Source organism: Mercenaria mercenaria, chromosome 12, assembly GCF_021730395.1.
Source record: "Mercenaria mercenaria strain notata chromosome 12, MADL_Memer_1, whole genome shotgun sequence".
In the NCBI taxonomy this organism is placed as follows: domain Eukaryota; kingdom Metazoa; phylum Mollusca; class Bivalvia; order Venerida; family Veneridae; genus Mercenaria; species Mercenaria mercenaria.
This window is the reverse complement of record NC_069372.1, coordinates 47806998-47822520: the sequence shown is the minus strand read 5'-3', so window position 1 is coordinate 47822520 and position 15523 is coordinate 47806998. Positions and strand designations below refer to the sequence as shown.

The following is a 15523-nucleotide window of genomic DNA, read 5'->3' as shown; positions in this document are numbered from 1 at the left end:
TGACAGCTCTTGTTAAGCTTGAATTTTAGGAATTTTTCAGATAGCAGAACTATTGTTGTCACCCTTTCATGGGCCGCTGCTCAATGTCTACATAATAAAAAATTCACATTTAAGTAGGTTTAAATAAACAACTAAACTGAATGCTTTCAAACTCCACCCATGTTTGTAGCATCGTTACTTAACAGGGCAAATATTAAAATTTGAGTCCTTGATTTTGATGTCCTTTATGAAAGAATATGAAGTAACTTTGTATACTGATTACATGAATGCTAAAAATCTCTTTTCTTATATACAAACATGATTTTCATATATACAAACATGATTTTCATATATACAAACATGATTTTCATATATACAAACATGATTTTCATATATACAAACATGATTTTCATATATACAAACATGATTTTCATATATACAAACATGATTTTCATATATACAAACATGATTTTCATATATACAAACATGATTGAATTTGAATTAAACTCAGTATTTTCATGAAACATCTTTCAGATACAGTATCTCAGAAGTTACGGAACAACAACATTTTTACCATAGCTAAGAGAAATGTAGAGGGACAGGACATGCTGTACCAGTCATTAAAATTAACCAATGGAATATGGGTGTTAGCAGAACTCAAAATACAGCCATCTACTCCTTCATTTGTGGTAAGTTATAACAAACAAAAGAAAATCATTTGAGCTTATAAAGTATTCAAAATAACTTTTTTATGCTCCTCAACTAGGAGGCATGTAGTTGTTGGGCTATTTGTCTGTCTGTTTCCAATCAATATCTGAAGAACGCTTAGGCCTACAGGCGTCAAATTTCATATGATAATTGCCTGTGGTCAAAAGAGGATCCATATTGTATTGGGGGTTAGTAGATCAAAAGTCAATGTCACATTTGACCTTGAAACTGAAAATGGTTTCCACTCGATAACTGATGAACGCTTTGGATTACAGGCATCAAAGTTCATTGGACGATTATCTGTGGTCAGTAGGTAACCCCTATTATTTTTGCAGTCTGTAGGTCAAGGGAGAAAGGTCACAGTGATCTCAGGGGCCTTCATAGGAGGCATGCATGTTTTACAAACAGATCTTGTTCAACTTAAAAATGTTGCAGCTTGTCGTGCATAAAGGTTAAAGCCATATATACTTACAAATCTTCAGTCTCCCTGACAGAGGTGTTGTGTGTCCACTTCAGTGTCTTTCGATATCTAAGATGCATTATAAACAAAAATTGGCATCCTACAAAAGCAGCAAAGTTCAATAATTGTTAATGAAACATTACTTTAATGTCATCAACACATAATATGCCGAGTAAAAGGGCAAATGTGCATTCTTAATATACTTCCAAACCTCTTCCCTGTGCTGGGCCCCCATGGCTGAGTGATTTAGATTGCTGGCTTTGAAGCACTTGCCCTTCGCCACTTTTGTTTTGCAACCTCACATGGGGGTGTAAAATTATTTGTTTTTAGGAAGCCATCCAGCTGGCTTACGGAAGTTTGCTGGTTCTAATGGGGTGCTTGCTTATGGAGTCTTCACCGTGAAGAGTTTGAAAGTCGCGATATAATCCATAATTGTGTCGGTTTGAAAATTAAATCCAACAAAAAACAGATGTTAATGTAAACATCTTTTAACAGCCATACTTCAAAAATATGTTAGGTTTGATATTTTTGTCCTTCACAAGAATTCAAATGTTTTTATGATCTATTTTCAGTTATCATTGAAGGCAAGAGCTGTGGATGTGTATGAAGCAATAAAACAAGTTTATGAGAACATACTTCATAATTAGACAGAAACATCAGTGTTGTAGACTTTCTGCTGAAATAAGTGAAAATGACACTTGAACTTTATAAAGAGATCTTGGTTAAAGGATTAAACTGCAAAAATATAATATCGGTGTTTTAGACATTCCAAGAAGTGTTTATGGAAGTGAAAATAGCACGAAAAATGTCACAAGATACTTAAATACAAGATAAAACTATTTTCAAAATTAATATGAAAGAATGACAATATGACCCTTATATGTGTTGAATAAATTTGACATTGTGACTGTTTGGTTTGCTTTTGTGATTTTTAGATACAGTGACATTTTTACAATTATTTATTGATATTTATTAAAGAATTAAATAGCATTTCATCAATTGATAGATCAGATTTGTATAGTGCACAATAACATCCATTTCACATATATGTTGATACATACAAAGCACAGTAATGGTTTTTGTTTTTACTAGAAGTATTTAAATATTTGTTGTGAGACTTTGATGTAACATAATTATTATAAGTGCGTAAAGTGCAATAGATACAAAATAAAGAATATTAAAGGCTTTAAATGTGGTTTTATTGGTTGATTCTTTGGATAATCCAGAAGATAGACGGTTAATAATAACCCTAGCTGAGTTTTCAAATGAAGTTTTCTGTTATTTTTCAGTTTATTTAAAAAAAAAAGTTCACACAAACTGGAAAGTCTATATTTTGAAGGAATTTTAATATAGGCCATTATGAGCCTAGATCTTTTTTCTAGAGTATTTCAGTTATAAAGGCCCATAAAGCTTTATGATAAAAACAGATGAAGCATCTGTCCAAATCAATACTAGTGTACATGATCTTAAAACATTCATAAAGGGAGGTAATCAAAAATAATGGATTCACTTATTATAGTACTTTCTACAAACTGGATCAAATATTCAAACTTTAAACAAATACTAGTATTTTAGAAAACAACTATTGAAAGAAAGATTTAACTAGAAATTAATGTATGTTATGTTCATTACGTATGTGGAAGCTATATTATAAACAAAGTCATTGTGACACTTTAATGGTTTTATTTTCCTGGTAATATATTAAAAGGGTGGTTAATCTGTTAGAATTGTTGATTATTTATTTAGAGGTAAAAGTATGATACCTTAAAACAGTCTAAACAGCAAAGAACATGGTGCGGATAAATGGCAATGTGGAAAGTACTTAGTTATGGTCTTTCTAAAAATTAAATGTCTAAAATTGAAGTTGATCTGTCACATTTAGGCAACATTTTATGACATTTTTCTGTTTTTGTATAATCTATCAGAAATTCATTTAAAGAACTGTACGACTATAAAATTTTAGCTCAATATGTAATTCTCAATACAAATCCTTGACAAATATGTTAAAACAATAGTGCTTATTTTCATGTCATTAATTAACTTTGTACTTCTGCTGAAAAACTGATCTTTTAACCCCATCCCTTTCATATAATAAAGACGCGCTTGAATATCTGACTGCTATATCTTTCAATACAGTTTCAGTCTGCGGTTGGCTTTCTTTGAGATGTATGGTTCTGACTATGTTTGCTGTGCTCAAATGCCTCCAGGGAGTCTATGTTTACCTTTTTTCTGTAATTTAATTCCCCTATCCTCCAAATATAGAATATACAATACTGACAGAGTGGCCATGAGTCAGCTTAGACAATGGTAAGCCCGGTTTGAAAGGCACAGATGGAGTAAGCTGACATACTGTCTAGAGACAGGTTGCTTCGGTCAACAAAAGTATGTGGTATGTTATCGCATATGACAGATTCAAATGTCTCTCATTCTTTTTGCTCTGTAGAGCTATTTTCCTTACTCGATGAAATCACATTACAGAAATCTGATGTATGATTGTCATTAAATGAAATGTAGTGATAGTAGGTTTATAGGCCACTTCCAACAGCCTTGCGTTAACCCTTTAGCGACGTGGTTAGTGTCCGCCTACGGATCGCGAGGTTTGGGGTTCAAGCCCCAATGGGGACCTTGGCATTTTCTCTCCAAGGGTTTACTTTAATGGCGACAAGGATGTTTGAGGGACTCCTGCGGTGAGCATAGAGGGTCATTCTGGAGAGCTAGTGAGCCCTGAAAAGTAAAGGGGAGAACTGTAGTGATAGTAGATTTATAGGCCACTTCCAACAGCCTTGCTGTTAGGTTAACCCTTTAGCAACATGGTTAACAATGTCCGTCTATGGATCACGAGGTCTGGGTTCGAGCCCCAGTGGGGAACTTGGCGTTTTCACCAGGGTTTACTTTAGAAATAATACTTCTGCAGAATTTTGTCATGGAAAATTACGACATATACACCATATATAACCATATAACATATAAAATAAAGGCTGTTCACTGTAGAATGAACTCTTACACAGTAGCGACGACAGTGATAATAAATAAAATATTACACAATACCTTCTAGTGGAAAGGGAGGTAACTGATAAAAACAAATATGGCGTCGCTGTGACCGCAGGGAAAAAATTCTTGTAATTGAATGAATATTTTCGATCAAAACTGAAAGTAGGTTGGGGAAAATGAGTAAAAGAAGACGCGAGAAGGAAGTGGGAATCGCATTACTTGTCTCCACTTTGCAGAAAAAGGGCATACAACTTGTAGCCATAGATTTTGACCAAACTTTGATAACGTTTCATTCCGGAGGAGTATGGAAGGACAGTGTAGACAAACTGGTTCCTGCAGTTCGACCTTGTATACGAGATTTAATGCAGACATGCCTTGATAGAGATCTTAATGTGTGTATTGTCACCTACTTCATGCAGCCTTGGGTTATTCGTGAGTTGATGCAAAAGCTGTTCAGAAGGTAAGCATGTTTTGTGAAATACCCTTAATAAGCTGCGCAAAATGAAAAATATGTAGGCCCTAGTGAAATTGAGCCCCTTTCGAGTCATTTGCACCAGAAAACTCAGAGCAGGCCAAAGACTGGCGTGTGTAGCCTAGGGTTCACTTAGCTACAAAGTCTTCGAGTGTTTATAGTAGCAATAAACACAAATAAGATAACTCTTGATTCACAATTCCCAAAATTGTGACCTCAAAAAAATGTAAATGCTAGAAAGCGCTTTTAAACCTAGCTTATTATGTTGCATAGAGGGTATCTTAAATACTGTATGATTTTTAAGGCGAGAAAGTGTGGAGATTGGAAATTATACACTGTTTTCAAAAGTGAAAGTACCATGTATTCGAATGGGGATTATGGGGCTAAAATTTCATTTTCATTTTTTTTCTAAATGGCTGTGATCTCTCTAAATCAATTGGCGAAATCTTCCTTTGTAATAGATTTATAAAGAAGTCATATATCAGAATAAATCAAACTATATGTTTGTATAGCTTTTGACTGACAATAATATTGGGGGAAAAAAGTATCAACTAACAGATCTCAAGTTAGTTGTTTTAAAAAAATATATTGACTAGTTTAAATCTTCATTTTCATGTTTTACTGGTAGACATTCAGTTGAATTAAAAATATAAAGTATCAGATTTGGAGAATTTATATTTCAGGATCTTTTTCTAAGTTGCTGATTCTTGACAAACCTTGTAGAAATAGAGTAACTCCTCATTTGGCATGTTAAAAGTTTTGCTTATGCCTACTTAAGTTTAGAAACTGTCTACCATTGACTATTTCACTCGTATATTTAGTTATAAAACGAGACTTGACTCCAAGACTATAGCCCATTTGATTCATGTAAAATCTTACCAGGAAACAAGGGCCCTTACCTCGAAATAGCCAGGTAGTCAAAAAAGCAGCACAAAAAACCTGCATGTATACAGTGACTATTAAATTGAAACTTGGGAGTGAATTATCTGCTGCATTCAGTAATATATTTTACATAAATGAAACTAATCAGATCACTTACTTATGTTCTGTGCATTGTTATATTTTCTTCAGATCTGATGCTGAACGGATTCTTGTGCAGGCGAATACAGCAGCATTTCGTGAAAAACACAACCATGAGTTTCTTGGAAAGGAAGCACATATAGCTGCAATACTTACAGAACTTTATAACAAAGATCACCACCTAAAAATCCGTCCTGAAGAAGTTATTTTATTTGATGATGACCAGGACAATACAGATATAGCTTTAAAATTTGGACACAAGGCTTTCCTTGTAACTGATGATGTCAGTGAAAAATTATTTGAGGACTTTGCTAAGGATTTAGATGCGGCAGTAACAAGAAAATCTTGGATAAAGTAGGATGAAAAGCAATGCCAGCATTAAACGTAAACAGGACTGTGGCAAGAATTTTATTCTGTAGTTGATATTTCTCTAGTTGATCTTACTTTCACCATTTGAGATTAGAAGAAAACAAAATGTTGGATAGGTCTTTAATGAAATGGATCTGTTTAGATTTTTTGTGTAGATCTGTACATCATGTTACATTTTCTTACTCTCCGTTGCATTGGTTCCATTGCATTTTATCATTCATCTGTAAGTTAGTATTTGCATCTTAATATTGAAAATGTTAACGCATATATAGCATAATTTTATCCAGACTTTTCATGTTTTTTTTGTGCACTACTGCCACCTTAAAATCTATTGATAGGACTTTGTTATAAAACACCAAATTCAGACAAAACCATTTTCTTGACTTGTGTATTACTGTAAGTGTAACCATATGTTTCAAGTAAACTGATACAGGAAAAGATGTAAATGGTAACTTGGCACCTTACTTTGGTCCTTCAGAAAATGTTTTTTTAGTCCTTTAAATAATGTCAGTACAATGTCTGTCATACTGAATTTCAAGCTTGTGAGCAACTCTTGCCCGACATAATCATAAAGCATTCATTAACTTGCCTGCCTTTTGGTTCAGCATTATTGTGATTTTATCTGTACATCTTGTTTGTGTGTTAAAATATTTTGCTGTTACATTGGTGAATCATTATGGTTGTGATTTTCTGAAGTATTATGAAAACTGGTACACAAAGTGATTTCTTCATGTATATCTTTGATGAACATGTCTTCTTAACCCTTAGCCTGCTGCAGGCGAATTTAACAGCCTTTGCAAACAGCTTGGAACCAGATCAGACGCCGATTAAATCGGCGTCTGATCAGGTTCCAAGCTGTTTGCTACTCTGACAATATTTCTTCCAATTTTGGAGCAAATTGAATGAACTTCACAATTTTAGCAGACGAATTTCCAGCAGACGACAATTTATCTAGCATGCTAAAGGTTAAAGAGCTAATAAGTAGTGAAGTAACACTTAGTTTTATTAGAAATTTACTCACATTGCAACACTATCCATAGCTAAATTTCTCTATGTTACATATATGTCTTCGGGGTTACATTAATTAATATTTACATTCTCCCAATTCGTTCTTTTTTTAATTGAAGTAATAGGTGGAAGTTGCAAAATAGAGTGAAGTCTAGTGGTCTTCCCATTTAGTTTAATTCCTTTGGGAGAATTGGCTGGGGCTTTAGTTAAAGTGGGGGGAAATACCTGCCCCCCCCCCCCCCCACACACACACACACAACCTACACATTTAACTAAACCCCCCTACTTTCTCAGGATTTATATTTATGGTATGTAAAACCACATGCCACACACAGTGTATTTATGGAAGTATTCTTATTCATGAAAGTCAGTAAAAACGTTTGCATATTTTGTATATAACAAAAATATGAAAGCGAATATTTGCATCAAATTTCCAAGGACATTGTCATATCTTATTCACTGACTGTTGTTGTTTTTTTCTTGGGTCATTATATAGCTGGTAGTACATCTTATTCCTGGTCGGAAAAACTAAATTCTGACATTATTTCTCTTGCAGGCTTCAGCTTTGCTCACACTTGCTTTCATGTCCGTTGCTTTTTGTCTAGCTATAATTGTTATATATTAATGTCTAATAGACTGTAATGGAGATTTGATTTATTTAGTTGAAGGTTTTTACTATATATATAAATGGTCAACTTAACATAACATTGTGCATACTAAAGTGGCACCTCACTGGATTTATGTCAGAATTTTCAAAATTCAGAAACTATCTCCATCATTTAGTAAAACTTGCAACAGGAAGAAGAAATAAGATGATTATGTGCGGTTAATGCAGTATTTATTTATAGAACACTCATTTAATTGATAAAGTATGTAGAGCAACTCTTGAAAGTGTTAGTCACTCAATAGAAATGTTGTAAAGCTTTTCCAGCTGCTACATTATAATTTATTCTTTCTTTACCTGTTCAAAGACCATGACAATTCTCCTGTACTTAAAGACATCAACATCAAGGCTATATTACAATAGCGCAATGCCAAAATCGTAGAATGGCTTTTTGTTTTACGTCCATGACGTCAAACATGTGATAGATATATTTTAAAAAATAATTTGTTATAAAGTTTTTATGTTTATCTTAGGGCAGTGGTTAGTTAGAAATATGGAAATTATTGTTAGTGTGATGATCAAGGCCTGTATTCTATTCACAATTTAAGTATGATTCTTAGACTTAAGAACTAACAATACCCCTAATTGAATTTGACTGAGCTGTTTATAGCTGCAGAATACACATTTAGGCAAAGTTTTATTACAATCTTTTCTGATGTAACAGTGATAGAACAGAAAGAAATTTTAACCTTCAGCCTGCTGGCGACAAGTGTTTCAGTCTTTGCGAACAGTGCAGACCAAGATCAGCCTGCATATCTATGCAGGCGGATCATGGTCTGCACTGTTCGCTATTCAATCAGTAAATTTCAGTAAACACCCCTTCGAATAATTAATGGTACGACCCAAATTGAAGGATAGGCCAGTACATTTTAGAAATTTAGCAGGGTAAAGGTTAAAGACTAAGTTTTTAGACTTAGAATGTTGATGAATGCGAGTCTTGATTGTTGCAGTATAATAGATACATGTTGTTTTGCAGAAAGAAAAGATTTATCGTTAGAATTCATACATCCAAGATACACGTACATGTTTTTCTTGTTAATTGGTATACAGTTATATTTGTTGATGTTTGCTCAAGGTCTGTCTGTCTAAGTGTTGTGCATTGTTAGGATGTTTGAAGTTTGCAGATTTTTCTAAAAAAAAATACCTCACCTCAAATCTTCGATTCCTCTTTAACTTCTTAGCAAATTAACTTATCCACAGGAAAACCTCTATTCAGGAAATATGGGTTATTCATTCCAGTAGTGTTCATTTTAGACAGGTTGTACTGTATTCATCTTACATGAATGGCATTACATGTAGATTCAAAATAAAATAAAAATCTGCAAGTTTTTAGTATTCTGACAGTAAATATATGTTTCATCACAGTTTAAGTTCAGGTTGATATTTTCAAAGACATCTGAGGTATAAATCTCGTGCATCGACAATTTACGTTACATTTTCATGAATTGACAATTTACATTACATGCGTTGACAATTTACGTCACATTTTCATGCATTGACAATTTACGTAACTTTTTCATGCATTGAAAATTTCAGTGTTATGCTTATAAAAATTTCTGAAGTAATTCCTCTTTTTGTATTGTTTGTTTCCAATATTAAAAGCAATATCTATTTTTCAGTACAAGAGCAATATTTTTTAGGCTCATATTTAAATCATAAAACTTGTTTCCTTACAAGAAACTAGCTTGTTTGTATTAGAGGCATTTTCAGTTGTGTAGATCTTCTTAGTTTATTTTTGAAATATACACATCCTGAGTGAACCTGTTGATTCATTTTGTTAAGTGTCGGTATTGGTGTTTTTGTTGACCATCCAGAGTTAAAATTAGCTGGGGAAATCCCATGGCCGTCTGTTCTAATTGACCAAACAGTTGTAAATAGCTGGGGGAATTCCCTGGCAGTCAGATATTGTTAACCACCAAGAGTTATGAATAGCTGGGGAAATTCATTGACTTGGATCTTACTGATCATTTACAGTTATAAATAGCAGGGGAAATCCCCTGGCACTCAGACCACCCAGAGTTATAAATACCTTGGGAAATCCTCTGGCACTTGGAACTCACTGACCATCCAGAGTTATAAATACCTTGGGAAGTTCTCTGGCACTTGGAACTTACTGACCATCCAGAGTTATAAATACCTTGGGAAATCCTCTGGCACTCAGAATTTACTAACCATCCAGAGTTATGAATAGCTGGAGAAATCCCCTGGGCATTGGATCTTAATTATCATCTGGAGTTATAAATAGCTTGGGAAATCCCCTGGCAGTTGGATCTTACTGACCATCCAGAGTTATAAATACCTATTAGTGGGAAAATCCCCTCGCTATGAGATCTTAATGATCTTCTGGAGTTATATTTAGCTGGGGAAATCACATTGCCTTTTGTCCATACAGTTTTACAAGTATATACATATCATTCAAAGATACAACAGTTAGCTATTATCAACAGGAAAGTCACACGGTATATTTTCAGTTTGAAATGTTTGTTCACACACATATTTTAACTTGCACTGCATGCTTGTGTAGTAAAACCATATTACCAGTATTATATCCCTAAAAAAATTTAAAGTATTTGATTAAATCAAACAAGAAGAAGAAATAATTTTGCAAGTTCATCTAAGTTTTGACTGCTTTAGGCAGAAATTTCAAACATTGTCAGTGAGTGTTTATATTTAGTGATTCTCATTTGTTCTTAAGGAAATGGATTGAAGGGTAAATAATTTCAATATAAATATGGTACGTTTATATCTTTTTTGTTGTTGTATGTAACAAGCATAATATATTTGATATTTGAATAGTTTACCACTTATTTATTATACGATTTTACATATAACAATTACAAGTAGATAGGGCATTTATGCACTGCTGTGCTTTCAGCTGTATTTTGTTTTTGTTTTCTTTGTTGAGAATGATATTTAACGTAATTATCTTACTTTATGTGAAACATTACCACACACAGAAAATCAGTCTGTTTATTTGATGAGATTTTGGTTACACCGGTAAGGAAGTATGAAAGATAGTCGGAGGCCCAATTTTCATGCTAATGTTCAACAGAACTGTGACTGAAAGTTCTGTGATGTACATAATACTGGTATACCATCAGTTACATGTACATTTTGAGTGTGCATTTCTATAGTTGAGTGTCAATAAAATCTTTAGTTAGTTATTTAGAAATAAAGAAGAGTCTTCATATTCTTGCAGAAATTATTTCTTTACTTAAGTTGTGAAAATAAATACTTTTTTCCTTTGCTACTTTAGGCTAAACTTTTACATAATTATGATTTTTCATAGTTAGTCTTGTTCTTTTCATGATTATTCATTTAGCATTTAAACACTTCATGCATTATGTTGGACTTAAAACAGTTCATAAATATAATTTTTCATATTTCTGAATATAAAGCTACCATGAAAAGAATTTTAGAAACCAAAGAAATGTTGTGGAAATCAAGAATTTAAAGTTTATCCACTTCAGTTTGTCACACATTCATTTCTTAGTAATTTCTTTTTTGCATGTTTTTTTTTTTATGGACAAGGGTTGTGTTGGTTTAGAGTTTGATGGACAGGGTTTTTTGTGGTTTTTATTTGTGTTCATTATTTTTGTTCCTAGTCTTGTAGATAAATTATGTAATTACCTAAATTAATGTCTTGAAAGTTGTCGGGCTAAAGTTGTCCTTAAATTAGTTGGATATTGATAGTGCATTCTTCTTTCATACTAGACACCAGTTTAAACTAACTACAATTTATAAAGTTTAACAAAGATGCAATTTCATCCGAGACTTAACTGTTAGTAAGAAGTACTTAAAAATCACTGGCTTTATTTTAGTTCTTCTATTATTTGTAGAATAAAGTATGTAAGAAAAAGAATCTTTACACTGGTTGTAGGTGCAGATGGTACTTTGTTGCTCTCTGGCAGTCCCACTGTGTGACTCAAACTACATAGGACTGTATATTCCCTATCCCAGTATATAGGTTTCAAGTACAGGTATGTTTATAAATGAGCATGGCAAATATCCAAGATAGGATAATCTTTCTTGGCAAACGTTAATCAGGGTTTCAGCAGTTACTCTCAGATCCGATATTCCCATCCCCACCTACAGGCAAGAAAGATTCTTGTATTCTTTCCAATCTAAAAAATATAATTTCTGAGCAGTGGCATTCAAATCTTAAAACCAAATTTTTCAACAGTTTTGAACAGCCTTATTTTTGGATAATTTTACCAAAACCCATAATGTTTAACTTTGGCTTGTTTAACTATTAGCTATATAACATATTTGTACCCCCCGACAACAAAGTTGTAAGGGGGGGTATACTGGTTTCAGGTTGTCTGTCCGTAGACGCAATCTTGTGCGCACCATCTCTCCTTATCCCCTTGACACAATTTAATGAAACTTCACACAAGTGATCAGTTCTAATAGTAGTTGTGCATGGGGCATGTTAGGTTCTTTTAGAAAAAAAAAATTGCAGAGTTATGGGACTTTGTTTTTTTGTTACTATACTATATACATAGACACAATCTTGTGCGCACCATCTCTCCTCATCCCCTTGACACAATTTAATGAAACTTCACACAAGTGATCAGTACCAACAGTAGTTGTGCATGGGGCATGTTAGGTTCTTTTAGAAAAAAAATTGCAGAGTTATTGGACTTTGTTTTTTTGTTACTATACTATATACATAGACACAATCTTGTGCGCACCATCTCTCCTCATCCCCTTGATACAATTTAATGAAACTTCACGCAAGTGATCAGTAACAACAGTAGTTGTGCATGGGGCATGTTAGGTTCTTTCAGAAAAAAAATTTGCAGAGTTATGAGACTTTGTTTTTTTGTTACTATACTATATACATAGACACAATCTTGTGCGCACCATCTCTCCTCATCCCCTTGACACAATTTAATGAAACTTCACACAAGTGATCAGTAACAACAATAGTTGTGCATGGGGCATGTTAGGTTCTTTCAGCGACAAAATTTGCAGAGTTATGGGACTTTGTTTCTTGTTAACATACTATGTACATACAGTCTGCATATGCAATCTTGTGCGTGCCTAATCTACCAAACCCTTGCACACAATTTAATGAAACTTCACACAAGTGATCAGTACCAACCCTAGTTGTGCATGGTGCATGTTATATTCTTTTAGATAAATATTCTGCATAGTTATGGGACTTTGTTTTTTGTTACTGTACTGTATACATACAGTCTATATACATACAGTCCACATAATTATGCAATCTTGTGTGCGTCAAGTTGCAATGTACTGTGTCAGTGCATGCGGGGGGTACATTCATCACCTTTAGTGATAGCTCTAGTTTAATTTGTGTGAAAAAAAAAGACCTTAAATCAGGCTGTTGTAGGTTCGAGTCCCTGACAAAGTGCATTTTCTCCGAGTAGCGGGCAGAGTATGTTTTTTTGCAATGAAGAGTCATTCCTCATTCACCACTGATTCATGTGGAGAAGTCTTATAGATCAGCTTTATGCATCGAGGCGTGTCTGCACTTTTAGCTCATAACAATACTGCGGTAAGCGCCGAGGATAGCGGATTAGTCACGCCTCACTTATTGACGTTGAACAATAGTTTAAGATAAGGAAAATAGGTAAATACTGATGAGGAATCAAGGAACAATACTAAGGTTAACTGGTCTATACATAACTGAATTGGTGTTTAAACCAACATAACACATACATACTCTGAAGTATTGCACAAGTATATTGTTACACGTAGATTAGCTTTTTGTTTAGCCTGTAACAAAATAACAGAGATGCATCATTCATGCATCTGCGCAGTCTGGTCAGGATCCATGCTGTTCGCTTTTAAAGCCTATTGCAACTAGGGAAACCGTTAGTGACGAGCATGGATCCTGACCAGACTGCGCTGCGCAGGCTGGTCTGGATCCATGCTGGTCGCAAACCCACTATGTTGGTTTTCTCATGGCGTGGCTCATATTTTACTTAACACTGGACTTCACTGTAAATTTGTTTGGTCAAGGGTTGTGAAAATTTTGATCTTTTTTTCTTCATTTCTTCATTTACAGTAAGATACTGATTGTTCGAGGTTGCAATGTGACGAGCAAAATGCTCATGTAATCCTGGGTTTCTAGCAATCCAAATATAGGGTACATGTATATAAGGAAAATGGCTGTGGACCACCAAAATTGCCTGGGACAGCTTTAGTATCTCACTGTATGTCAGTACTTCAGTATAAACCCTGTTGTAACTTCGGAAAGTTTTGTTCCCCCGAGATAGATTCAGTAGAATTTTGTACGTTTTCGACTTTTATTGTTAAGTTTTATCAAAACCATTTACATAAGTTTTCAACTTTAATTAAGTGCCTGGTGAACATTTATTTACCAAAATTGTGATAAAATTAGTCATTTATAATTTATTCAACATAGAAAGTTAATTAGATTGTCTTCTACTACAATGGAGTATTTTCAGACGTTAAATCAGTTGGTTAGATGCTAAAATTTTTGACTGTTTGAAAGGTATATGTAAGAATTATTGACTTGCAAGTCAAACAGTAGCTATGAAGTTGGTACATGATTTTTATTTTAAGTTGGGCTCTATTTTTTGGCTTCAGCATTATTAGGATGAAATATTTTATATTTAAAAAAATGTCTCATTTATTCATATCAGATGTGTCTCGGTTAAATCTTGAGCCATTGTAGATTTAACATAATGAATTGATTCATATCTAATATTGTGTTTGTTGCCCTAAATCCACTTTATTGTGCACAATTAACACATTTTGCATGTAATTTGTTAAGTTATACGTCTTGATATGTTTAATTGTGTAATAAAAAAAGAAAGAAAATATTATTTTATTTGTCTTTTTATGCTGTCAGCCTTAAAGAGCATTATTAGTGTTTGAACTAATGGTCTATGCACACTTTCACAAACTCCTACACCTAAAATTTATATCCATTTGGTTACAAGCTACCAATTGTCTTCCCAAGAAGACTTTCATTATAACATTATGGTGTGTATGGCCATTCATAAATGGAAACAGGCCTACTAGTAATATTTTATTTTCAAGAACTATCTCGCCAAAATAACAGTTAAACAAATATATGAATCATACGTGATACTTTACTGGAGTATTTTTCATGTGAGTAATATGACCTGTTTACATTGTTGACAAGGTTGGAGAATAGCGTTTCATGAAACTTTGCAATACACATCAAATGTAGCAATACTGTCAAAATATATAGTAAAATACTGTAAATGCAATAAAAAAAAGCAGCATTTTGGAAAAAAAATGCATCTTCAGTTTGTCACAACCAGAGGGTCATGATGACCCTGGATCGCTCACCTGAGTAATTCAAACTGTGATCTCTAGAGTGTTAACAAGATTTTTCTTTGATCTGGCCTAGTGACTTAGTTTTTGACCAAACATGTCCCAGTTTTGAACTTGACCTCAAGATCATCAAGACAAACATTCTGACCAAGCTTTTTAAAGATTGAGTCACAACTGGCCTCTAGAGTGTTTACAAGCTTTTCCTTTGATCTGGCCTAGTGACCTAGTTTTTGACTCTACATGACCCAGTTTCCAACTTGACCTAGAGATCATCAAGACAAACATTCTGATAAGTTTCATAAAGATTGCCTCACAACTGTGGCCTCTAGAGTGTTCACAAGCTATTCCTTTGATTTGACCGTGTGTCCTAGTTTTTGACCCCACATGACCCAGATTCGAACTTGACCTAGAGATCATCGAGACAAACATTCTGACCAAGTTTCATAAAGATTGGGTCACAACTGTTGCTTCTAGTGTTCACAAGGCAAATGTTGACGGACAACGCATGATGCATGCCGCCGGACGCCTAACAATGGCCGGTCACAATATCTTACCT

At 33.9% G+C, this 15523-nt stretch overlaps 2 protein-coding genes across 2 annotated transcripts in view; both read left to right on the top strand.

Moving 5' to 3' along the window:
• LOC123533744 (AP-1 complex subunit beta-1-like) overlaps positions 1-2342 on the top strand; it is a 28577-nt gene extending 26235 nt beyond the window's left edge. The window contains exons 18-19 of the mRNA XM_045315575.2: positions 514-668; positions 1720-2342. Of these exons, the coding sequence (XP_045171510.2) occupies positions 514-668; positions 1720-1794 (230 nt within the window). The 3' untranslated portion in view covers positions 1795-2342. The remainder of the gene's footprint in view (positions 1-513; positions 669-1719) is intronic.
• A 1885-nt stretch (positions 2343-4227) lies between these two features.
• Positions 4228-14489, top strand: LOC123533612 (uncharacterized). The gene is made up of 2 exons (XM_045315326.2): positions 4228-4598; positions 5682-14489. The coding sequence occupies exons 1-2, from the start codon at positions 4315-4317 to the stop codon at positions 5986-5988; spliced, it is 591 nt and encodes a 196-aa protein (XP_045171261.2). The 5' UTR covers positions 4228-4314; the 3' UTR covers positions 5989-14489.
• The last annotated feature ends 1034 nt before the right edge of the window (positions 14490-15523 follow it).